This window comes from Meles meles, chromosome 8, assembly GCF_922984935.1.
Source record: "Meles meles chromosome 8, mMelMel3.1 paternal haplotype, whole genome shotgun sequence".
NCBI lineage: Eukaryota > Metazoa > Chordata > Mammalia > Carnivora > Mustelidae > Meles > Meles meles.
The window spans coordinates 8815709-8839714 of record NC_060073.1 but is presented as its reverse complement, the minus strand read 5'-3'; the positions used below and the strand labels follow the sequence as shown (position 1 = coordinate 8839714).

The window sequence follows — 24006 nt, the reverse complement described above, 5'->3', positions numbered from 1 at the left end:
GCTGGGGGGTGGGCGGATTCCCAGGGTATTGGGGTCAGGGTGGCATTAGCCCAGCTCAAGCCGGGCTGGGCTGACTCAGCATCCTGTCCCTGCCAACCCTCGTCCCCGACCGCTCTGCTTTTCCTTGGGCAGAGATGGGAGATGGCGCCGGTGTTGCCCCTGGTGCTGCCCCTCCAACCCCGCATCCGTCTGGCACAGGGGCTCTGGCTCCTCTCCTGGCTGCTGGTGCTGGCCGGTGGTCTCGCTCTCCTATATAGCGGGCACCTCCTGGCCCAGCTGTGGCTCCTCCGCACCTTCTTGGCTCCCTCCTGCCCTTTTGCTGCCCTGCCCCAGGTGGCCCTGGCTGCCGGTGTGGGGGCTCTGGGCACAGGACTGGTGGGTGCGGGAGCCAGCAGGGCCAGCCTGGATGCGGCTCAGTACCCTCCCTGGCGGAAGATCCTGGGCCCCCTGCTGGTGCTTGGCACTGCCGGCGGCGGGGGTCTTCTGATCCTCTCCCTGGGGCTGGCCCTGGCTCTACCTGGGAGTCTGGATGCCGGGCTGGAGGATGGCCTGGGGACTGCCTTGGCTCACTACAAAGACACAGAGGTGCCCGGACACTGTCATGCCAAACGGCTGTTGGATGAACTCCAGCTGAGGCACCACTGCTGCGGCCGCCACGGGTACAAGGACTGGTTTGGCATCCAGTGGGTCAGCAGCCGTTACTTGGATCCCAATGACCAGGAGGTGGTGGAGTGAGTGTTCCGTTCCTCCCTTCCCCCGCCCCTCCTCCTGGCCTCCTTCCCCTCCTTTGCCTCCTCCGCCCTTAAAACCCCCCTAACCCCACAGGCAATAAATAGAGCGTAGTGATCGAGAGAATTGGTTACAGATCTGCCATTTATTAGGTGTGTGACCCAGGGCACATTACCAAACTGCTCTGGGCCCGTTTCCTCCTCTGTAGTATGGAGATCATAGGACCCACCTTACAGACTTACTGTGAAGATAAATGAATTGTGCACGCCTCACCCTGCACGCGGTGGTAAACCGGTCAGGAAAGGTCTTTCGTGTCGTTTCCCTTCTCAGCTCCTGTGCCCTGTAGTTTCTCCCTCTGGCCTCTATTTCCAGCCATCCTAACACCCCTGCCCCTCCCCTTGCAGCCGGATCCAGAGCAACGTGGAAGGCCTGTATCTGATCGACGGTGTCCCTTTCTCCTGCTGCAACCCCCACTCGCCCAGACCTTGCCTGCAAAGCCGGCTCTCGGAGCCCCACGCCTACCCTCTCTTCGATCCCCGTCAGCCCAACCTAAACCTCTGGGCCCAAGGATGCCACGGGGTACTGCTGGGGCACCTGCAGTACTTGGCCAGCATGCTGGGCGGCGGGCTGGCTGTCACCTTCCTGCTGCAGGTGAGTCAGCCAAGTGTCCAAGGGCTCCCCGCCTTGGAGGAACCCTCGCTGCCTCCAGCCTCGGCCCTGGGAACGCTTGACCCACACCGACCTCTCTCCCCTTGCCTTCACCACAGATCCTGGTGCTCCTGGGCCTGCGGTACCTGCAGACGGCCCTGGAGGGGCTTGAAGGAGTCATTGACGCGGAGGGAGACACCCAGGGCTATCTCTTCCCCAGCGGGCTGAAGGACATGCTGAAAACGGCGTGGCGACAGGGAGGGGTGGCTCACAGGCCTGCACCTGAGGAGGCCCCACCAGAAGAGGCACCCCCTGAGGAGGGTCTACCTGAGGCCTAGTGGCCTGAAGCTTGGGGTGGAGACTGGGAGAGGGGATGGGGAGGGATGGACAGGACTGAAAACCTCACAACTCCTTACCGAGTCTCCACGTGGTGGTGGTGGGGGGGCTGGGATTAAAGGAGGAGCGAAGGACAGTCACAGAGCTGGATGGGGGGGGGGGGTTGGAGAGAAAACTAGTGTCCAGGCCCTAGCCCCTGTGGCCAAGAGCCACCAGGGGAACAGAAGGCACCCAGGGTGTGGGGAAGGGGACGCGGGAAGGACTGGAGACTTTTCCTGACACACAGACTCAATAAAGCTTTTGGATGGAAACCACTGACCTTCCTCTTCAAAGGGGTGGGGGGCCCTGGGAGAGCTGATTTCTCTCTGACAGAGAAGCCAGGACGCCCAGCTTTTTGGACTCTGGTGAGGGTCAAACGCAAGAACCAGACGTGCGCAACAAAGGAAACCAGAGGCCCCTCCAGCTTGAGATCTTTAATTCTGGAGGTAGGAGGGGGGTCAGCATGCTCAGGTGGGGAGGGTCCGGCCCAGCTCCTCCAGCCCCCCCAACGCATGCCCAGCCCCAATAAGTTACCCAGTTGCTCAGCAGCCCTCCCTCCTGAGCATCTGTCCTTCCGCTCCGCCCCAGACAGGGCTGACCCGACTCAACACAAGGGCCGCTTGTCCCCAGTCTGTGGGCAGTGCCACATGGCAGGCTGGGGGAGGGGAGAAGCAGCTGGGCCACGCCCTGGGGCTAAGGGGGCAGAGAGGGCCGCCCCTGGCTCTGAGGGGGTCAGGATTTGGAAAACTGCATCCTGGGCAGGCCAGGGGCCCAGTCCCCCAGGTTCGTGCCTGACAAGGCAGTGCTCAGGGTGGGGATTGCCGTCACACCTCCACAGCTGGGTCTGAGCCTCGGCCCTGCCGCTGGAGCTGCTCTTCCTGCTTCATCTTGGGCTTCTCTGTCCGTGTGTGCCACACCAGAACCTGTCCCGGGAGCGCTTCGGTTAGGGCTGGGCCCGGCTGGCATGAGGCCTCTGGGGCCCTCAGTGTGGAATGGGTTCTCTCACCCCTCTACACGCACAGCGTCCACTGTGAAGGGCAACCCCCCTGCCCCCCCATACTATGTGGGTGCCCAGGAGATAGCGTGGCAGGAGACCCCTTGCCGACACTGGCTCCCAGCTTCCCCTGCAGCGGAGTAAGCGAAGTTGAATCCGGGCTCTAGAGGGTCCCTCCTGGTTCAAAAGCTCATCCTTTGAGTCTCCTCCTCGAGGCCTTGCTCCGCTTCCCCCATCACCCCTCCATATCGCTTCCCCCATCACCCCTCCATATCCCAGAGCCGGATTTTTGGCCCATCTCCAGCTCCTTACCCGAGTGCAATTGGCGGCCCGAGGCTCCAGGTCCTTGGGATCCACGAGGTGGCTCAGGAGACTGCTCTCCAGGTGGCCCCGGGGAGCAGTGGCATCAAACTGGGCACTGGGCTTAGCCAACAGCAAGGGCAGGGCGACAGCAAATCCTGCCATATCCACTGGGAAGGGCCTGTTGGGCTCCCACGCCGTGTGGAAGCCCACGACCCGGCCATCCTGTACCCGAGGGCCCTCGAATCGCAGGCCGCCCACCAGCCCCACGGGCCACACTGAGACACCACGGGTCCAGCGCATCTAAGAGAGGTCAGGAGAGAAGAAACAGACAGGGGGGTGGCCCAGGGCCACGGGGGTCACTCGGCCCCACTGCTTCCCCTCCTCACACCAGTCACCAAGGCAACAGGTGAGGCTGGCCCCACCTGCCTCTTTCCCCAACCCCACCCCAGGGGGGTGGGGAGGGGCTTACCTCCTCGAAGAGTTCCCGGCTGTAGGTGTTGTCATCATCTGCAAAGTACACAACTCCCCGAGCGCCGGCTGGAGGGGGGTCCTTCTCTCCCCCCACAGCGCCCCCTCCACTCCGGAGCCAGTCCAGGGCCCTGTTCCGTTGCTCTACCCCGCGGGGCCGAACCCACCCGGGCTCACCCTCCCTGAGCCGCTGGGCCTTGGGGGTGAGGACCGCCAGGTGTGTGAAGAGGAGGCCCGAGGCGGCCAGCAGCCCGGAGACCAGTGGGGTGGGGCCATCGGCATCCTCCACCAGCAGCCAGTGCAGCCGGGGCACCAGGCTCAGTGTCTGGGACAGCCGCACCAGCTCGGCTTTCTGCACCAGCCTGCAGGGGGAAAGACGCAAGGTGGGAGGTAGGACTCGGTACCATCTGCTCCCGCCTGCCGGCCAATACACATAACTTCTCCTGGGCCCCTTCCGGTATCCCCTGCCAATAGGCAAATTCTCCTTCTTGCCTATCAACTCCACACCGAGCTACCCTGGCCTGTTCCTGCAGCCCGTGTCTGGAACCCCCCCAACCCCACGGCTCTGGATGTGGGAGACTACAGGTTAAGGGCACAGGCTTTGGAATCAGATCTGGGTTTGAACACCAGCTCTGTAACTGAGTAGGTGAGACACTGGGGGAAATGGGTCAGATCTCCCCAAGCCTCAGTCTCCTTGGCTAGGAAAATGAGAATAACAGTACTTTACCACAATGCTGTCTTAAAGGTTCAATTATAATGACTTTCTAAAATATCAGCAGTGGGGGGCACCTGGGTGGCTCAGTGGGTTAAGCCTCTGCCTTCGACTCAGGTCATGATCTCGGGGTCCTGGGATCGAGCCCCGCATTGGGCTCTCTGCTTGGCAGGGAGCCTGCTTTCCCCTCTCTCTCTGCCTGCCTCTCTGCCTACTTATGATCTCTCTGTCAAATAAATACATAAATCTTTTAAAAAAATAATAAAATAAAACACCAGGAGGGCCAAGTCCTCTGCCTGGGTTTCTAGGTAGAGAGATTTAGAGGAGCTCTTTGCCTCATTCCTCTCCAGGGGAGGGTTTTCCTAAGTTTAGACAAGAAACTGGGCAGGTGTGGCCAGGCTTCTTTATCCTGCGGACTGGTCTGCCCCAGGGTTGATGCTGTGTGTATGGAAGGGGACAGGGTCTAGAGCTGCCTGTGCCTACATGGGTCAGCCACCTGTTCCAGTTCGGTGTCGGTAGGCGCTTTAGCTATAGATCCAAAACCATGTTCCCCAGTTGGCTGGTACAAAAAGAAAGCTACATTTTAATTTAAAAAAAAAAAAAAAAAAAAGAGTAAAGCTCTTACTTAGCACAGTGTCTGGTAGAAAGTAAACATGCTGTAAATCATAGCCGGTGTAACTATTTCTAGATTCTGGTTTGACTGTAAGGCCAAGCCCTTTCCTACTTCATTTAGTCAGGGATCCTCCAACTTTCTCACCAAAGGATCCCTGAGAGAGAGAAAGTGAACTCATGGGCAAGCTCAACATTTCTTTGAAACTTTCTTGTTCTTTCTTCAAATTTGTTAGGAACTGTGTCTTCTATATTATAGCATACCCATCTCTTTTACTAGAAAAACAACCCTTTTCCCACAAATCTTTGAGGAGAGATGTGGTTCATTGACCCTGTCATTTGGCAGGCCCCAGTTTGAGGAACATCCCCTGGCCCAGCTCCTCTCTAAAGTCATCATCAACCCCAACCTCCTGGCCCATGCAGGCGTCCTGGGTACACCAGAGCCCGTTACCTGGCGTAGGTGGGGGTAACGACATAGATAGTAGGCAGGGCTTCAGGTTCAGGGGGCTGGGCAGGGGCAGGGGGTGGGCGGCGGAGATCGGCTTGCAGCTGGGAAATCCTCAGATCCTTCTGCCGAAGCTGCTCAGCCGCTGCGCGCAGGGGAGGGAGGCAGTCACATGGCTGACCTGGTCCCAGGAAGCAGGGAAGGGGGGCAGAGAACCACAGCATGTTGAGCATCCCAGAGGGGCATAACCTTCTCATTCAACTCCTAGACAGTGCTGGAGTCTTCTGACAACTTCCCTGACAGTCTCTCCCACACCTCATGGCCTCAGTCAGCAGCCTCCTCCAACTGCAATCAATTCCATCTGTTACAGCTTTCATTCGGATACCAAGCTGATCAGCTGCCTCCATCCCTTCTACCTGCTGATCCTAAGGTTGCCTTCTGGAGCCATAAAGAACAACTAGATCTCCTGAAACAGGGCAGTCTTTTAAATACCTGAGGATCACGCCCTAAGCCCTGTCTCTGTGTAAGAGGCAACATTCCATCTGTTCCCTTGGATTGTGACCAAAGACTCATAAAATTAATCGATTCCATTATTGGATAAATATTTATTGAATGCTCCTTGTGGGAGGCAGCCTTAGGTGCTGGGGATGCAGCAGGGAGCAGGGCAGACACGGTCCCTGCCTTCATGGAGCTTGCAGTTTAGTGGAGGAAGCAGACATTGACCAAAGAAACAAATTAGTAAAATCATTCCGAATTGTGATAAGAGCCAAGAAGGAAACACATAAAACAGAGAATAAAAAAGAGAATGCGGAAAAAGAAGAGTCACGCTAGCTAAGGTGGTCAGGGAAGGCCTCTCTGAGGCGGTGACATTTGAGCTGAGACCTGAAGGATGAGAAAGCGGCGGCCAGGAAGAGCAGGGAGAAAAGCACCGCAGCCCGAAAGAACAGGTTAAGAGCCTGGGAGAGCAACTTGCGTGGGCTTTTCGAGAAACTGTCATGCAGCCAGTGGGGCCGGAGCAGAGCGATCGAGTGGGAAGGGAAGGGGTTGGAGAGGCTGACGGCCACAGGATCATGCGGGGCCCTGCGGACTCTGGGAAGGAGTCTGCATTCCATCCGAGGTGCGGAGGGAAGCCGCGGCGAGTCCTACAGAGGGGAGTGCGCCGGCGGCCGCAGAGGGCTGTCGGAGGGCCGTGCCGGCTGAAGGGTGTCTGCGCGGGGGTTCATCCCCAGGGCGGGATGCACGGCGGCGGGCGCCCTCCGGCGAGCCCGCCGCCCCCCCGCCCCGCCCCGCTCACCGAGCTGCACCAGCGCGTAGAGGAGGCCGGCGATCGACACCAGGAAGTAGGCGAGAAACACGTTCTTCAGCTTCAGCTTCATGGCGGTGCCGCCACCCGCGCCCGGGCAGGCGGGGTCCGGGGCGACGAGGGGGTCCCCGCCCCCCACCCGCCAGCCTGCAGACCCCGCCCCTGCAGCAGCCCCGCCCCGTGTCCCGCCTTCCTCACGCTCCCCTCCACCGGCTCCCGAGAGCTGGGGCCCGCGGCGCCCGCCCGGGCCCACTTCCGGTCAGTCTGCACCCGCCCCTCGGGTTAATTTCCGGTCCCACAGCCTGGTTCTGGGAACCACGGGAGTGGGTGACGTCACATCCGGCATGGCAAGCTCGCGTGGCGGGCAGTGGGAGCGACTCTGAGACCTTCCCCTTGAACTCCAGTCCCTGTGCCCGGATTTCCTCATTTTCATTCATTCCCTTATCAGACACAGAACCCAGTAACAGTTCTATGAATGCTTGTTACACGAATGAACGAAATCTAGGACTTGTCACGTGTCAGGCCTGTGCTCTGGGTGTCTCTCACACATTGCATTTCTCACTCTAATGCTGAGATAGGTGGCATTGTCCCCATTTTACGGACAAGTAACCAAGGTTGACAAAAGCTACGAATTGTCACTAAGCAGTTTTCTATGTCCCTTCTAGATACCGGTCTCCAAAATCTCTAGTTCCCTCTATTGCATGTTTCCTACACAGTTGACAATAGGGGTTACGGTGTATGGGGGGGTTGGGAGCGGGGTGCCAAGGCATGCACTACCTCCCAGGAAACTGGCAGTATTTGAACTGAGAACTGCATGAACACATCCCTTAACTACTCATAGGCATGAGCCTTCCTGAGCTGTCATTTTCCCTAAAAAAAGAAACCCCACAACCTTGTTTCTGGTAAAATAAATCTCCAAAACTGGTAGTCTCCAAAATGGAGACATTTATTTCCTGTCCTGAAACAATGGAGACTTTTTTCATTAAAAAGGGATGCTAAGGAAAAGCAGCCTTTTGCATGAGAACATGACTGTAAAGCTGTTTCTATTGAAGGACCCCATCAGCTCTGGTCACCACTATTAACTAGGCCTGCTACAATCTGATGAGCTTGCTGGACTCCTCTATGAAAATACTGGCATCTAGCAAATTGAGGAAGACTTGCACTCATTCATTTTGCTGAACTGATGAGGCTCATGCTGAAGTTAGATGAAAAGGTCAGGCCCTCAGGCTTCTAAGGATCTGTGGTTCAGGCCAGAACCAGAATCCAGACAGCAACAGTTATTTATGGTTTATCTTTTTATTGTTTCTCCTTTTATCAAAACCTGTCACAGCTGGGGGCCAAGAGGAAGTAAAAAAAATTGCCACAAATATTCCCCCTTGTCCCCTAGTTAGTCCTCCCCCACCCCCCACCCAGGGCTTCAGGCCAACCCTGGGCACACATGATCATCTCCCCCCACCCTCAGTCTTCTCCCAGCAATAAATACAGGTGACCGTGATTCGATGAAACCACAACCAATTTCTCCATCTTGAATGCCCCCCAAGGGGACATAAAGGGGGCAAAAGAAGTTTAATGCCCATCCCCTCTTAAGAAGAGTGGAAACTTCTTTCCCCCAAGGGACGGGGGGATAGAACTGCCCCCCTCAGAACTGCAGCAGCTCTAAAAGCAATCAGGGAGAGGAAAGGTTGGGGCCACAGGGAAGAGGATGTTCTCCAGCAACCTCACTCCTTTGATCCATTCATCCCTTATCAGGTAAGGGGTGGTCCCAGTGTATCAGTGGGGCATTTTAAAAAGGGGAGGGCTGACAGAGAAGAAGCGGGAGAAAGAAATAAAAGGCGGGAAAGCAGTTTGGTGGGAAGGGAAGAAGAAGGAGAAAAGGAACCCTAAAGCTCACTGCCCTCCTGTTTTTCCAAGAAATGGCATCAACACCACCAAGAGGTATGAATGAAGAGGGTCTAGAGGAGACTCAGGGCCCCCAAAAGAAAGGAAAAAGAAGGGAAAGCACGGGCCTCATGGTCCCCAGGTCTTCACAGGTGAATGTGCTCCAGTTAGAGCAACAGACTGTTGGGAGGTGATGCGAGACTTGTCGTCAGCAGGGTGGCAGAGGTCAGGAGGTCACAGGAGGAATTCAGAGCCCAGGGACAGCTTCTCATCCTGCCCAGATATTGGCAGAATCTGAGTCTTCAGATAAGAAAGGTGAAGTCTGGGGAGGGTCAAACTCCAAGGCAGAAGGAATAAGAACTCTCATCACCACTGCGCCCCTCCCACCCCCCAACAGCCCTTGCATTATCGCAGGTGAATACTCCAGTCGGATGCCACGTTGACGCCAGGCTTGCGCAGGACCAACACCGAGGTCTCAGGGTCATGCTGGAAGGACAGGCGGCTTTCAGGAGATCCTGGTGGGAGAAAAAAGAAAGCGTTCCATGGTCACAGCAACAGCTATGGCACAGCAGCTATTTTCCTACAGGCAAGGTGTCCCCAGCCCTGCCCCTACTTCCCCTCTTTCCCCACCCTGGGGGCTAGTCTCACCCCTCACCTTTGGTCTGGAGTACCACGGCTGCTGGCTTTCCGGCCCCTATTATCACCACTCGCTCAATCCAGATTGGTGTCTCAAAGTGGCCTTTGGGGTCTGCTGAGCTAGAGGGAACAAAAACAGATGCCAGTCAGGGAGAAAGACGTCAGAGCCAAAGGAAGGATGAGACACGAGAGCAGGATCATATGCAAGAAAAAAGCTCATATGCAAGAAAAAAGCACGGGGCACTGTGAGCATCCCCGAGGCTACCACGGATGAATGAGCGCTTCATTACCTGGAGACCAGGCTGTTGCCAGAGAATGAGAACCGACGCAGCAGGAACTCCTGGCGAGTCTGATAATTGAATGTGTGCCCATCATCTAGAAAGAGCTCTCCTTGGGCTGTACCCTGAGCGGGAAATGGGATAGGCAAGGAGCCTGAGCCCAAGGGGGAAGGAGGAGCACTCCCCCGGGGACTGAATCCCAGGGAGGCAGGCAGAGGGCGGAGGGGATCCCGGCCCACGCACTCACCTGGGGACTGAGAGCAACGAAAAGGGTGATAGGGTCATCCTTCATGCAGTCAGAAGAGCGCCGCACTCGCATCCACCGAGGGATAATTGTCCCTCCACGCTGGAACACGGGGATCTAGGGCGAGGGCAGGGGAAGAAGCTGCCCCACCGTCCAGTCTTGGGCCCAGCAGTGTCTTTTGCTCTTGCCCGTCTGTGCCCACTTAGGTACCGGACCCCAAAGCACACACTCTCCCCTTCTGGAAACTGACAGGCAGACGGAGCTGGCAGCTGGGCCAAGCATACTCACACTGCTCAGGGTTACAGGTAGGTACAGGGTCTGGGGACCATAATGCTTCTGGTAGCTCTGAATGTCATACCACACCTGCGGATGGCAGAAGACATACTAGGTCACTGCAAAGGGCCCCCATTCTATTGACTCTCCTTGCCCTTCACCACCTTTCCCCACCACGCCCTTTCTTCCTTAACTCACCTCCCCTTGGCCAGGCAGATACACCTGCACGCCATGAGCCCCGGAGTCTGATACAGGGTGAACCAATAATGCATCCCCTAAAACACACCAGAATCCGCTGTGAACTGAGGGGACCAGTTCCCAGGTAGGGAGCACCAAAACACCTGCTGTCTTGCGCCACCGGCTTCACTCACTCCTCCCTCCTGGGGACCCACAGACCTCTCCCACAGGGGCTTACTTCTTCTCAGCCCTATCCCAACCCACCAGCAACGGTCCCCTCCATTTCTCACCAAGCAGGAACTGATCATCTATACTGAAGGTGGTCACATCCTGAGGATAATGCACCCACAGGGGCCTAGGAAGGAAGCAAGACAAGAAGGGAAGACACCTGCTGTCTTGGCAGAGGTCAAAGATGCTACCCCAGGAACTGGAGATTAAGAATGGCACGGGGGGGGGGTGCCTGTGTGGCTCAGTGGGTTAAAGCCTCTGCCTTCGGCTCAGGTCATGATCCCAGGGTCCTGGGATCAAGCCCCACATGGGGCTTTTTGTTCAGCAGGGGGCCTGCTTCCTCCTTTCTCTCTGCCTGCTTCACTGCCTACTTGTGATCCCTGTCAAATAAATAAATAAAATCTTAAAAAAGAAAAAAAAGAATGGCACAGGGTACAAGCCAGGAGCTTGCAGCCAGACAGCCCAACTGTTTCCGCAGGCCTCAGCTATGCAACCTGCCCTTGGTCATTGAACTTCCTCACCCATCTCCTTGCCTCCTCCTCCCCTGCCCGCTCCTGAAACTATTCCACACGGCAGTGGCCACTGCATCATCCTGGATCACATCGAATTTTCATCTCCTACGTCATGTCTTACCTCTCCCTCTGGTTCCTTACCCTGAGTCACACTGGTCTTTCTATCCCTGGAACACAACAAACTCATTTCCACTTTAGAATGTCTGCACCTGAAGTCTCCTGTGCTGGGATTTTCCTCCGCCAGATCACAAAAGTCCATCTACCTCATTAGTCAGACCTCACCTCCCATGCCCTTCCCCTACCCCTTTTTTTTAAGAAGGCCCCACACCCAGCGTGGAGCCCGACATGACCCTGAGATCAAGACCTGAGCTGAGATCAAGAGTCAGACACCTAACCCAACGAGCCACCCAGGTGCCGCTCACATGTCCTTCTTCTTAAAAAGGCTATTTGTAGAACCAAATTCCATCACCCTATTCAAAAAGCCTATCACTATTGGCAGTTTTCTTATTTGCATATCTGTGTACATGTCTGTTTTACTCCTAAGGATGGAAGGATACTTGTCAGCCCTGTTTCAGGTGCTGGGGATAGTGATGATGCCCGGCAGCAGTGTTTACTGCCACTCATCCCCATTAGTCTCTTCTTACTCTTGACCTTGAAACTAGAATCTCCTTCCTTTACAAGGCCCTGGTGAGTGGTAAAAGAGGCCCAGAGATGGAGCCCAGTCCCCACTGTCCCTCAGCCACCTCAGCCCACTCTACACAGACGCAGCTAACTTCCTCACCTCATGATAGGAATGCCTTCACGATGGGCCTGATAGAAGAGGGTGTACCAGAAGGGCAGCAAGGAGTATCGCTGGCCCAAGGCATCTCGGACGATGTCATGGTACTGAGCTGGTAAGAGCCAGGGCTCTCGCCGCCCAGTGTCCAAGTGTGCGTGTGCCCGGAAGAATGGCTGGTAGGCACCCATCTGGTACCAGCGCACAAGCAGCTCTGGTTCTGGATTTTTGAAGAAACCGCCCACATCCGCTGGGAGAGGGGAGGGAGGAAACAGGTTGGAAAAGAGGGCTGCTACCTAAGGAGCTCCCCCAGGCCCCAGCCTAGACTCTCAGCTCTCTCTGTTCACGCCTGGATCCTGTGCCCTCTAGCTGGCTCCCACCAAACCAAGACCCCCAGTTCCGCCCCCTCTCACCTCCACAGAAGGAAAGTCCCACCAGCCCCAAGCTGAGACACATAGGAATAGAGATCTTCAAATGGTCCCACTCAGCAGTGTTGTCCCCAGTCCACACAGCTCCTAAGGAAGACAAGGGAGATGGAGGTTGCAAGCAGCGGGGAGTTCTGCTTTTCCTACAGCCGACTCCTCTGACCTGCCACCTCTGTTCTAGGGCCCCTAGGGCCCTGCCCAAGATGGCAGAATTCACAACAGCACTTGAAAGGGGACTGGACCTCCGCCTCCCTGGATCCCCTTAAAGTGCGCAGGTACAGGGGCGGGGAGCAGCCAGCTGCTCTCAGAGGACAGCCGCATGGACAGATTTCTCAGAGAAGCAGGCCTTGGTGCATCACTCTTCCGATCTGCCCTTCACACCCCCTCTGTCACAGCTCTATTCTCCAAATCTTACCAAAGCGCTGGGAGCCCGCAAAGAAAGCCCTGCTTAGGACAAAGGGGCGCTCCAGGCCACCAGAGCGCAGCACCAGCCCGTCTGCCGTTGCCATGTGCTGGATGAAGACAGGAGAGGAGGGATGGTGAGGAGTAAAAGCCTGCTGTCATGTGCATTCCCCAGCCCTCAGGCTCTCCTTGCTCGGTCTCTTACCACGTAGAAGCCATAGATGTTATGGATGTCTCGGTGCTCCCAGCCCCCATAATGCTGGGCATCCTTAAGCATGGTAACCTCAGGACCATTGAACACAGATGGTTCGTTCATGTCATTCCAGACATAGAGGTTGGGAGCTGAGCCCTAGGTTCACGAGGCAGAAAATGGGGACAGAAGGACAGAGAAGAGGAAAAAGACAAACTGTGAGAGCAGAGCACACCTAGGAATCCAAAAAAGTATTTCTCAGCGTCCTACAAGGAGCAAGAAGGCCTCCTGAAAAATACAAGCAGCCAGGGGCGCCTGGGGGGCTCAGTCAGTTAAGCACCAACTCTTGGTATTGGCTCAGGTCACGATCTCAGGGTGGTGGGGGTCAGGTCAGGTGTTAGGCTCTGACCTCAGCGGGGAGTCTGCTTCTTTCCTTCTCTCTCTGTCCCTTCCCCAACCCCCAACTCCCACACACACTCTCTCTAATAAATACATCTTTAAAAAAACACAAAACAAACAGAGAACCAACCAGAGCAGGGCTGGCCGGCAGAGACTGACGGCCTCAGGGAGGTGGGGTGGGGATGACAGATGCGGGTAGAAGAGAGGCTGCCGTACCTCATAGTTGTCAAAGCTGAACATGTTGGCCCACCAGGCCCTCATCGTAGGATTGGTAAAATCAGGATAACCAGCGGCACCTAGGACAAGTTTCAGGGTGGCCGTCAACCTCCACGGGGCACAATGGCGGCCATCCTACCTTCCTGATCTCCCAACAGCCTCTCCCTCAATTCTGGGCCCACCTACCTGGCCAGCACCAGCCCTCGTAGTCAGAGCCATCCCGGGTTTTAACATACAGACCCCGGCTCTGCAACTCTTCATGTACACGGTAGCCAGAATCCACCTTGATATGGGGGTCCACAATGGCCACCAGCTGCAGGCAAGGAACAGGGATGCTCAGAGCTCTCCAGGGCTGCTGGGCCTGAGGAGACCGAGCATGGCCACAGCCCTCTTACCTTCCGCCTCTTGGAGGCCAAGTGTTCCAGCATGGTAAGGGGTTGGGGGAAACGGCTGGGGTCCCAGGTGAAGTACCGCTTGCCATCCGCATGCTCGATGTCCAGCCAGATGACATCGCAGGGCAGGTTGTGATCATCGAAGCCCTGATCGACTTCCAGCACATCGGCCTCATCCCGGTAGTTCCAGCGGCTCTGGTGGTAGCCGAGGGAGAAGAGCGGGGGCAATGCCTGGGTCCCTGCAGGCACGGGGGTCACAGTGGGGTCAGGCCCAACCTGGGCCACTGGAACACCCAGAAAGGAAGGGAGGCTTGTCGATGAAGAGAGGGAGTGAAGGGTACTGGGCTAGTAAGTAGGCTGAAGCATAGAACTTTTGAAAGTGGAGTCATCCTCTCAAGAAGACAGGGCCAGCAGAGGAGGCTGCGGGCTGGCAGGGAGGGGACGCACGTACCTGTGAGACTGGCATACTGCCGGAACACATCAAAGGCAGAGGGCCCGAGCAGCAGGAAGACATCAATGATGCCGCTCTCTGACATCCAGCGGACATCTGTCTGCGGGGTCTCCCCGGAGCCTTGCAGGTAGTCTAGCATCTTCCCAAACAGGGTCTACAGAGGGGACCAGACACACAGATCTGACACCCACCCTCTTCGTCCCTGACCCAGAGACAAAGCAGCAGTGTTCTCTTCAGAGTCCTCACACAGCAGGGTCCTAAGGAGTCACGCTGGGCTGAGATTAGATATCATCTCCTCAGGGAGGCTTTTCTGGACCACGCCAGCTAAAACAGCACTGTCCCGGTCCCCACTACGTGACCTCTGCACCTCCTCGTCAACACTTACCACTGCGGAACTCACCCCGCCTTCTCACCTGTGTGACATCTGTCTTCCACCCTGAGAGCGAGAACATTTCCTACCCCAACAGCAATATATCCCCAGCACCTCCCAGAGTGTCTAGTACATGACGTATGGTCACTAACAAACGCACTGACAATAAACACAGAAGGAGCAATACCTTCTCCTTCCAGCGTGTGTTTTCTGGGAAGGGCCAGGGAACTCAAATGCTGCTCCCAAGGCTCAGGGCCCCTTCTCCCACCCAGTCCCTAAACAGGGATCCCCAGGAGCCTCCCGCCAGCCTCTTCCAAGTAAATTCCCCTAGCACACCCACTGTCTCAGGCCTGAACACGTGCTGCTCTCTTACTGCTCCCCGCCTGCGTGCTCACCTTCCCTGCGGTGTTGGACGATATGTCAACCCAGGTCTCCGCGGCATTGAGCCAGAAGATGCCCAGGTCCCGATGAGGGCTGTGTGCCAGGAGCACAGGCACAGACCCATACAGGGCCATGGGGTTGTAGAGCTCATACTGGAATACATCCAAATTGTAGAGGCGATATGGCTCCCCACCCCTGCAGGCAGACAGACAGGACTGGCCCTAGGCTGTGGCACCCACAACCTCCACCCCACAGATACAGAGTGATAAGAACTGACCCCCCACCCTTTCTCAAACTCTTCTGAAACAAGAATTTTTCTTTATTTAAGATTTTATTTCTGAGGGAGAGTGTGCATAAACAGTGGGGAGGGGCAAAGGAAAAGAGAGAAGCAGAGTCCCTACCGAGCAGCAAGCCCGATGTGGGGCTCGATCCCAGGATGCCGGGATCACGACCTAAGCCGAAGGCAGACGCTTAACTAACTGAGCCACCCAGGCACCCCTCAAAGGAGAATTTTCTGATCACCAAAGGTGATCTGGCCACAGGAAGTGATCCATGCTTGTCTGGAGCATCCAAACTGCATGGATACCACTCCATAGCCCTAACGCCCAACCCTTCTTTCCCGCCCCCATTTTTCGATGTCACCATGGGACTCACTCAGTGACCTTTAACCTCAGGTTGTCTGCATGTTCAGGGATCCCATACACATGCTCCATGCCTGGCAGAGAGAAGTCTAAACCCACAGACGTGGGGCCTGGAAGGAAAGCCAAAAGATGGGCTCCAGAGCTTCTGTTTGACAAGGAGTCCTTGCATCCCTGCCCAAGGCTCTCCCAGTCCCTCACCATATGGCTTGCTGTCAGAGTGAGTTTTGAATGTCTCCTCCCAGGCTCCTGGCTCATCTTTCTCTGCCTTCCCCTGGGTCTCCTCTGGCTGTGAGGAGGAAAGCAGAGCACCTCCAATCACACACTAGCTCTCTCTTCCCCCGCCCTCTTCTAAATCCCATCCCCAATGGGGAGACTGAGCTCAAGTTTCCTGTGGGCCTTTCCCCTCCAACCTCCCAGCCAGCCCTGTGCCCAACAACCCAGCCCACTGACTTGCCTTGTCACCATCCCCAGGTGCTTCCTCCGGCTGGGCCCCACCGCCCTCAGCTGGGTCTTTTGATCCTTGCCTGGAAGGTAGGAGAGCTGTCTGCTCCAATCCAGAGGGGGCAGGGACGAGGGGCTAGTGGAAGGAGGGGTAAGGGAATAGAGAGCCAAGGGTCCAAAGGTACGAAGGCATTGGAGGAAGGGACTGAATGTTAAAGCCTGGCAAGGGACCCCAGTGAGCAGATCAATATGCAAAGGATGGGGAGAGAAATGAGAAAGGGAAATGATTAATGCCACCAGGAGGGGCCTGCCACACACAGGACTCAATCCCCAGGCTCTGCCTGCATTCCAGAAGAGACAGGCAGGATGGTTCAAGCGCCTGGACGTGGAATGGCAGTGCAGGCTCTGCAGCCTCTGAGAGAACCTGGCCCCAATGACTCTCACTGGACCTCAGCCTCTTGGCCGGACACCAGGGTTTTACAAAGGCAAGTGGGTCATACCACGGTCAAGCCTCTACAGATATATGCAGGGACTCAAACAAGAGGTTCTGCCGAAGAATGTTTTCAAGGGCAGCTGGCAAGCAGTTCCACCTAGAGCCTCAGTGCACCCCCACTAAGAGCCAGAAACCCCAGCATTGGGCAGCATCTCTTCACTCCATTACAAATCAAGAAGCTCCCTACATTCCTTAAGGACTTCCAGCATTTCATCTTCCTTCTCCCAGGGGGCTCCCAGCCAGGGCACCAGGGACCAGATACCACGTATCTGGAGAAAGAAGGGTGAGTGAAGGGCAAGGTATAGAAAGGTCTGGGGCACCTTCCCCTGGGGGCCAGAGTGAAGGGTGGGTAAGGGCAGAGGAACAGATACAGTACCAGTGGCCAGGAATTTACCTAGAGAAAAGGTTCTTGATCTTATCCCAAATGCTACCGAGCGTGAGACTAACTTTATCCGAGAAACTGGGGCAGAAGGAAATGGGTAGGGAAGGGGAAAAGGAGGCACAAAACCAACACAAAAACAGAAACATAAAAGTGAGTTTCAGTCGACAAACTTCCAGAGACGGGGGGATGGGGCAGAAAAGAAACAAAACAAAAAACAAAACAAAACAAAAAGGAAGAAAATAAACCTGGGAAATGTGATGGTGTGAAAAGGGGAAGAGGGAAAGGCAGACCCAGGCAGGCCTCCCAGAGGAGGTGCCCAGGGTACAGCTCAGGGACAAAAGTGACTTGCCTCCTGGTCTGTACAGGAAACGGAGAAAACCGCGACCTGGGTCTGCTTCCTACCCTCCCTGATGGCAGCTTCTCCCAGCCCCAGCCCCAGCCCCTACCTGGTGGTCCTGCCACCCTGTCTCCTCCCAGGGACCCAGTGCCAAATCCACCACACCCCTGGGGCCTACTAGGTCCTCTCCAGTCCCAACCCCTGTACTCACGGGACCCTGGGGGCCCTCTGATGCTCAAATTCCAAGAGTCCTCGGGCATTGACACTAAGCAGAAGACTGCGGTCCTCTAACAGGTCCAGGCGAAATGGCCGTGCTGTCAAGATGATTTTATAGGGTCCCTCAGCCACGGTGAGCTCCACACTGTTTTCATCACGGCCAGAGACAGAAAGCCTGGCAAAGAGATCGAAAGGGATAAAAAGAAGCACAAAGAGCCAAGAGTAGTGATGACACTTTCAGACGGTGGGGAGGGGGACTGCTAAGAGCTATAGTTGGTGTGGGGACAGTGCCAGGGGCAGACAGATTCACCAAAGGAACAAAGAAGAGCCTGGCAGTGGACCCAAGCATACTTAGAACTTCGAAATCTAACAGAGGTAGCATGGCAGTTGGGTGAGGAAAGGAGGACTATTCAATAGAGAAGTCAGAAAAATAAATTTTGATTAGGAAAAAAGGGGTACCAAATTCCTACCTCATACCAGATATAAGTAACTACTCCAGACAGATGACTTAACATTTTAAAGTAAGATTTTAACTTTTTTTTAAAGATTTTATTTATTTATGTGACAGACAGAGACCCCAAGTATGCAGAGAGGCAGACAGAGAGAACGGAGGAAGCAGGCTCCCTGCTGAGCAGAGAGCCTGATGCGGGGCTCGATCTCATGACCCTGAGACCAGGACCTGAGCCAAAGACAGAGGCCTTAACCCACTGAGCCACCCAGGCACCCCTTGTTTTTCCTTTTTAAGTAATCTCTACACCCAACATGGGGCTCAAACCCATGACCCTGAGAACAAGAGTCACACGTTCTACAGACTGAGCCAGCCAGGCATCCCTAAAGTAAGATATTTAGAAAAAAATATAAATATTTTTATGACCTTGAAATAGAGAAAAATTATTTAAACACAACTTAGAGTGGTACCTGGGTGGCTCAGTCAGTTAAGCATCTGCCTCTGGCTCAGGTCATGATCCCTAGGTCCTGGGACTGAGCCCCACATCAGGCTCCCTGCTCAGCGGGGAGCCTGCTTCTCCCTCTCCCTGTGCCTACAGCTGCCCCTGCTTGTCCTCTCTCTTTCTGTCAAATAATCTTTTTTTTTTTAAGATTTTATTTATTTATTTGACAGACAGAGATCACAAGTAGGCAAAGAAGCAGGCAGAGAGAGAGAGAGGAGGAAGCAGGCTCCCTGCTGAGCAGAGAGCCCGATGTGGGGCTCGATCCCAGGACCCTGGGATCATGACCTGCGCCAAAGGCAGAGGCTTTAACCCACTGAGCCACCCAGGCACCCCTAAATAAAATCTTTTAAAAAATTATACAGAGGCACCTGGGTGGCTCAGTGGGTTAATCCTCTGCCTTTGGCTCGGGTCATGATCTCAGGGTCCTGGGATCGATTGAGCCCCACATCGGGCTCTCTGCTCAGCAGGGAGCCTGCTCCTCCACCCCCCGCCTGTCTCTCTGCCTACTTGCGATCTATCTCTGTCAAATAAACAAATATCTTTAAAAATAAGTAAATAAATAAATAATTAAAAATTATACTAAAATTAAATTTAAAATGCTTGATTATATACAAAAAGTAAAAATAAAAATAATGTAGAAATAAAAATAACGTAACTTAGAAAATGCTAACACCATGGAGCACCATATGAATATATACACCACTAAAAATGAATTTGTAAAGCTACATGCAACAGTTATATAAAGTTACATCAAAAATGGAAATTCCAGGGGCGCCTGGGTGGCTCAGTGGGTTAAGCCTCTGCTTTCAGCTTGGGTCATGATGATGACCCATCTCTCTCTGCCTGCCTCTCTGCCTACTCGTGATCTATCTCTGTCAAATAAATAAATAAAAAAAAAAAAAAAAAAAAAAAACACACGGGGGCGCCTGGGTGGCTCAGTAGGTTAAGCCGCTGCCTTCAGCTCAGGTCATGATCTCAGGGTCCTGGGATCGAGTCCTGCATCAGGCTCTCTGCTCAGCAGGGAGCCTGCTTCCCTCTCTCTCTCTCTGTCTGCCTCTCTGTCTACTTGTGATCTCTCTCTGTCAAATAAATAAATAAAATCTTTAAAAACAAACAAACAAAAAAAAAACAAAAAACAAAAAAAAACAAAAAAAAAACCTTATAAAAAAAAAAAAACCAACACGGAAAATCCAGAAGCCCACATTCACTAGGACACTTGCCCTGTAACACTCAAAATCAAGCACGCCTATGTAGTTCATGATTTAGGCACATAAATGCAAATGTTTGTGTATATATGTTCTCATATACATATACATGATACAGCTGTAAAAATAAGACAACTGCGGGGCACCTGGGTGGCTCAGTGGGTTAAAGCCTCTGCCTTTGGCTCGGGTCATGATCCCAGAGGCCCTGGGATCGAGCCCTGCATCAGGCTCTCTGCTCAGTGTAGAGCCTGCTTCCCTCTCTCTCTCTGCCTGCCTCTCTGCCTACTTTGGATCTTTGTCAAATAAATAAATAAAATCTTTAAAAAAAAAATAAGTAAGACAAGTGAATGATAAACTTTAGAATAACAATCACCTCTGGGAGCGGTCAGTGCCACCGAATAGTGAGAAGTATATGACTGGGTTGGGTAAAAGGTATACAGGGCAGAAGGCTTATCATATCATATTCTAAATTAAATACTTAATAGAGCCATGCACGGGGCCCTGGGCTGGCTCAGCTGGCAGAGCATGCGACTCTTGACCTCGGGGCTGTTGGGTTTGAGCCCCACGTCAGGTGCAGAGTTTACTAAAAAATAAATAAATAAATAAACTTAAAAGAGCGAGAGAGACAACCCCATGCATGGAATACTCATCATGACACTGCGTCATGACTCAAGAATTTGAGGACCCGTGTCATGACTATGTGAAGAAAAAGAAAGAAAAAGAGAAGTAAGGGGAAGGGAAAGGACAGGAGGAACCAACCACACAGACACTGACGCTGGAGGGTAAGATCTGCGGCCTTGTTTATTTACTTTTGCATCGCCAGCCCCTAGCCCAGGCCTGGCACAGAGCTGGAAGCAGTATCTGTCTGCACAATGAAAGAAGAAAAAGGGCAGAAGAGAAAATGCATGAAACAGAGGGAGAAACGGAGCAAGGTTAGGAGAGTGACAAGGATACTAAAGAGCTGCGATCCCAAAGTGGGGGGAAAAAAAAAATCAGCCAAATAAAGATTCATCGGGAAGGAGAAAAGGACCGTGGAAATGCATAGGTTTCTCAAGAAAAATTTACCGAGATGTGGGGGGGTCGGCCACCAATACATCTGGCACCCGGTATCGGGGCCGCCGGGGCTCCAGCTCATCAATCCTTATCCGGGTCATGTTCTTTTGAAGCCCCTGGAGCTCCAGCACCAGCACTGCCTGTGGGGGAGGAGGTTTGGATCTGGAGAAGGGAGAGGGCTACACCACAGAATGCCCTCTGAACCCACTCCCTCCTGAGGGGGTCTCCTCCTTCTAGCCCCTCACCTAAGGGACCTGAGATCCGAATTCCTCACAAAATCCCAAGATGGCTGGGACAGGATACTGGCTATAGGTTCACCTTTGCCAAATTACCCCTTAGCAAGCATTTCCCCACCCCCAACAGACTCCTCCTTTTCTTCCCTGACCTTGGTGACCTCGTTGATGAGACGGACTGTGAGGGCATCGGGACCAAGCTGTAGAGAGTCCAGCAAGGCTCGGTACGGAGAAAGGCCTGGCCGTATGCTTCGTTGCCTCCTGCCAAGTGAAATGGGAAGGAAGGGTCCCCAATGTTCCTTGGTCCCTCTACCACCTGCAGTGTCCCCAGGCTACCCCCCATCTGCCACAGCACCTCCCACAGTACCCTATTTTCCACCCCACTCTCCAAGAAATATCATACTTGCAGAAGGAACTCTCTTCACAGGTCTTAAAGTTGCTTCTATCCACAGCAAGGGTAACTCCCAGGCAGACCCCTAAACAAGCAAGTACCAAACCGGCCCCAGACCTAAGGAGGAAAAAGACAAAGAGGGAACAATCAGCAGAGAGGTCAGAAAAGGCCCCACCTTCACAGGGAAAGGCCCCTTCCCATCACAACCCTAAAGGGGGAGAACTGTAAGGAGTCGGGTTAAATAGAAGAGAAGGCAGCGTGGACATGGGGTGAAGTGTCAGGCCTGAGGAGTTGGCTCGCTCACACCTTCCCTTCAAAAGGCAGAGGAAGTGGACACAGGATCTTTGGCCTTCAGAGGCCCTGGTATTGACTCTGGTTACATCAGCTCCGCAGAGGAAAGGAGCACTAACAGCCAGTCCCAGGGGAAGTGGTGGCACCATGTGAGGAACAGAGAAACAAAGCCAGCCATGCCTTTCCACGGGCAAGGCATTAGGTGGAGCTACAGTGGAAAAGTTAAAGATGTATCCTCAGCTGGCCTGTGGTCACAATACCTGGAGTCCCAATATCCCTAGCACCCTAGGCATCCTGCACCACTACTGGGTAACCATAGCCACATGTACTGAATCCTAACATATCCCCAAGGACCTGACTAACTGCCTATATCCTCGGTTTTCAACTCTCCCTGAAGTTTTCAAAAGTATCAGTCTCATCCCAGAGATTCTGATGGAACTGACACAAACAGGGCCTGGGCATCAGTTTTTAAAATCTCCTCAAACACTAATGGGTGACCATCCTTCAAAACTACTTCTTGATACACACTACCTCTTTTTCATTTCCTTCGTTGTTTACTTGGTGAATGTAGGGTTGGAGTTTTACCCAAATTGAAGCATAAAAGGTTCAATAATCCATCCAACACTAAACTGCTAATAAGGGGTGAAACTGGGATCGAACTCAGCTCTGCCTGACTCCGGGGCCCGAGTACTTCATGATACACAATACAGCACACCACCTACCAGCAGGGCCTGCCTCATTGAGGACCATTACCCCAAGGTTACCACAAACTGTCACTTCCCCTAACGTCCTATCAAATGACAGACAAAGGACTCATTGGCCTATTTAATAAGCAAGTTAGTTTGAAAGGCATGTTCATCCATTCTCAGTAAATCCTAAACAGAGGTCCTCAAACTTCACTGTTAAGAATGAGCTGCAGTGTTTAGTAAATGGAGAGTCCCAAATCCCCGGGCCAAATCTGCATTTCAAACATGCTTTTCCAGCGATAGATGTGGGTGGTCCAGGAGCACACTCTTAAGAAAGTGTCCCAAATAGGAAGAGAAAACAAACACAGGCTTCTCTTAAAGTCTTAAAACTTTGCAAATTGTTAACAAGGTAACTAAAGGCTATATATACATTGTATCCAGCATTAGCCTCAATCTGTTTGATAGCTAAAGGTAAGGAAAATCACCAGAAAGGAGAGGGCAGAACATAGCCCTCCAGCTCCAGAAGAATGTGAAAAGCAATGAGGACACACAGAAAAGTGAGAACACCAGGCACTGTCTTTTGATAGGTCAAGCAGGTATAATTAGAATCAAAAGAAGAAATGCTACCAGAAAACTCAACAGCTAAGCTTGTGGCCCAGGTCCTGAGGAGTGACTGTGCAGGCACCCTGCACCACTGACCCCATGTCCACCTGCCCAAAGCGGCACTAATCAGAAGTACAGTGAGTTAAATACCCTCTGGAGTTCTAGTTACACAATCGATGCAATGGGCTTGGGAGAAATGCCAATGAGGTTAGGATTTCTAAAAGATCTTTCAGAAGTGACCCGTTGGAAGGCCCTAGGAACTCAGGAATGCCTCGAACGCCCCAGAGCAAGAGGTGGTCACAAGCCAAAGTCAGGAATGAGCCGCAGGGTAAGGTGCACCCGTTTATTGTTTCAGATCACAGACTTAAGCGAGTTGAGTTTACAGTCCAATCTTTTTTTTTCACTGCTGGTCACAGGACATGCCTCTCCCACCCCAGTACATCCGTTATGTCCAGGTAAACGCTTTGTGGCGTTGGTGATTGTTTCGAACCGGTTTTTTTTTTCGGTAATAGAAACTCGAGAGCGCAGACCAAAACATTCGATTGCCATGTTGTGTTTGAGCACCATCATCCAGAGAGACCGTGAACTTACGGGATCCTGCCCCAGCCGTGCCCAGAGACCGTGAACACCGAACAAGCCAGGGTTGGTGTCCACGTGAAGACAAGGGCAGGGCAGGGTCCGGGGCTCTGGGGTTGGGGTGGGGGACGCGTAGGGCAAGAAGGGTAGTGCAGGCGGGACAGCAGTCCGCGGTGTTTCCCGGATGAGGGGCCCGAAGGACAGTGGGCTGCGTTCCCGGAGGCCCCGCCGCGTCTAGTCCCCGCCCCGATGGCCCCGCACACTGCAGGAAGGAGGCGGCAGCGTTAACCGCCGCGAGCCGCCAAGGGAGGGGGGAGGCTGAGAGCGGCCAAGGCCAAAAAGAGCGAACGGTTGCGGCCCTCATGAGCCGTCGGGCTGCAGCTGAGAGCCCCAGAAGCAAGGGCCCCTAGCGCCGCGCGGATCTACCGCGAGGAAACCAGGAGAGACTGAGGCCACCTCCAGAGGGACAAAAGGTGCTCACGAGGCCGGGGGGGGGGGTAACAGAGTCTCAGGAGGACACACAGGAAGGAGAGATATGGGGTTTGGGGGGCCTGGGGGCGTCCCGGGCGTGTCCCCGGGTTCCGGGCTCCTCACCGCCTCCTACGCGCCGCCACTGCCGCTACTGCCGCCATCTTGTGCCCGGTTTGCTCCTTGACCCCGAGCCTCTCCCCCCCCACGCGCGTTGAGCCACGTAC

The 24006-nt window shown here is 54.1% G+C and overlaps 3 protein-coding genes across 4 annotated transcripts; 1 reads left to right on the top strand and 2 right to left on the bottom strand.

Moving 5' to 3' along the window:
• The first annotated feature begins 58 nt into the window (after positions 1-58).
• ROM1 (retinal outer segment membrane protein 1) lies at positions 59-2276 on the top strand. Its single transcript, XM_046014497.1, has 3 exons — positions 59-731; positions 1134-1380; positions 1497-2276. The coding sequence occupies exons 1-3, from the start codon at positions 142-144 to the stop codon at positions 1713-1715; spliced, it is 1056 nt and encodes a 351-aa protein (XP_045870453.1). The 5' UTR covers positions 59-141; the 3' UTR covers positions 1716-2276.
• Positions 2172-6845, bottom strand: B3GAT3 (beta-1,3-glucuronyltransferase 3). Its single transcript, XM_046014498.1, has 5 exons — positions 6578-6845; positions 5290-5464; positions 3519-3879; positions 3059-3349; positions 2172-2675 (listed from the first exon to the last, which is right to left on the bottom strand). The coding sequence occupies exons 1-5, from the start codon at positions 6657-6659 to the stop codon at positions 2577-2579; spliced, it is 1008 nt and encodes a 335-aa protein (XP_045870454.1). The 5' UTR covers positions 6660-6845; the 3' UTR covers positions 2172-2576.
• Positions 6846-8119: 1274 nt separating this feature from the next.
• On the bottom strand, positions 8120-23987 carry GANAB (glucosidase II alpha subunit). 2 transcript variants are annotated; one of them, XM_046015094.1, is made up of 25 exons: positions 23906-23987; positions 21168-21272; positions 20917-21025; positions 20544-20671; positions 17319-17498; positions 16783-16848; positions 15909-15978; positions 15653-15740; positions 15468-15564; positions 14828-15008; positions 14063-14216; positions 13615-13850; positions 13406-13532; positions 13220-13299; positions 12620-12763; positions 12428-12524; positions 12001-12102; positions 11594-11837; positions 10363-10427; positions 10094-10170; positions 9911-9985; positions 9626-9739; positions 9391-9503; positions 9120-9220; positions 8120-8979 (listed from the first exon to the last, which is right to left on the bottom strand). In XM_046015094.1, the coding sequence occupies exons 1-25, from the start codon at positions 23941-23943 to the stop codon at positions 8870-8872; spliced, it is 2901 nt and encodes a 966-aa protein (XP_045871050.1). In that variant the 5' UTR covers positions 23944-23987; the 3' UTR covers positions 8120-8869. The 2 variants fall into 2 exon arrangements, with proteins under 2 accessions (XP_045871050.1, XP_045871051.1); XM_046015095.1 differs by lacking the exon at positions 16783-16848.
• Positions 23988-24006: the final 19 nt, after the last annotated feature.

Excerpts from the sequence above, each read along its gene's own strand:
- ROM1 (XM_046014497.1), top strand. The coding sequence starts at position 142 with ATGGCGCCGGTGTTGCCCCTGGTGCTGCCCCTCCAACCCCGCATCCGT. Across the intron at positions 732-1,133 it reads AATGACCAGGAGGTGGTGGA|CCGGATCCAGAGCAACGTGG; the intron begins GTGAGTGTTCCG and ends CTCCCCTTGCAG. Across the intron at positions 1,381-1,496 it reads CTGTCACCTTCCTGCTGCAG|ATCCTGGTGCTCCTGGGCCT; the intron begins GTGAGTCAGCCA and ends CCTTCACCACAG.
- B3GAT3 (XM_046014498.1), bottom strand. The coding sequence starts at position 6,659 with ATGAAGCTGAAGCTGAAGAACGTGTTTCTCGCCTACTTCCTGGTGTCG. Across the intron at positions 5,465-6,577 it reads CTACGCGCTGGTGCAGCTCG|GTCAGCCATGTGACTGCCTC; the intron begins GTGAGCGGGGCG and ends TCCTGGGACCAG. Across the intron at positions 3,880-5,289 it reads GTTACCCCCACCTACGCCAG|GCTGGTGCAGAAAGCCGAGC; the intron begins GTAACGGGCTCT and ends TTCCCCCTGCAG.
- GANAB (XM_046015094.1), bottom strand. The coding sequence starts at position 23,943 with ATGGCGGCAGTAGCGGCAGTGGCGGCGCGTAGGAGGCG. Across the intron at positions 20,672-20,916 it reads TCATCAACGAGGTCACCAAG|GCAGTGCTGGTGCTGGAGCT; the intron begins GTCAGGGAAGAA and ends CCTCCCCCACAG. Across the intron at positions 15,565-15,652 it reads CTCTGACAGCAAGCCATATG|GCCCCACGTCTGTGGGTTTA; the intron begins GTGAGGGACTGG and ends CTTTCCTTCCAG.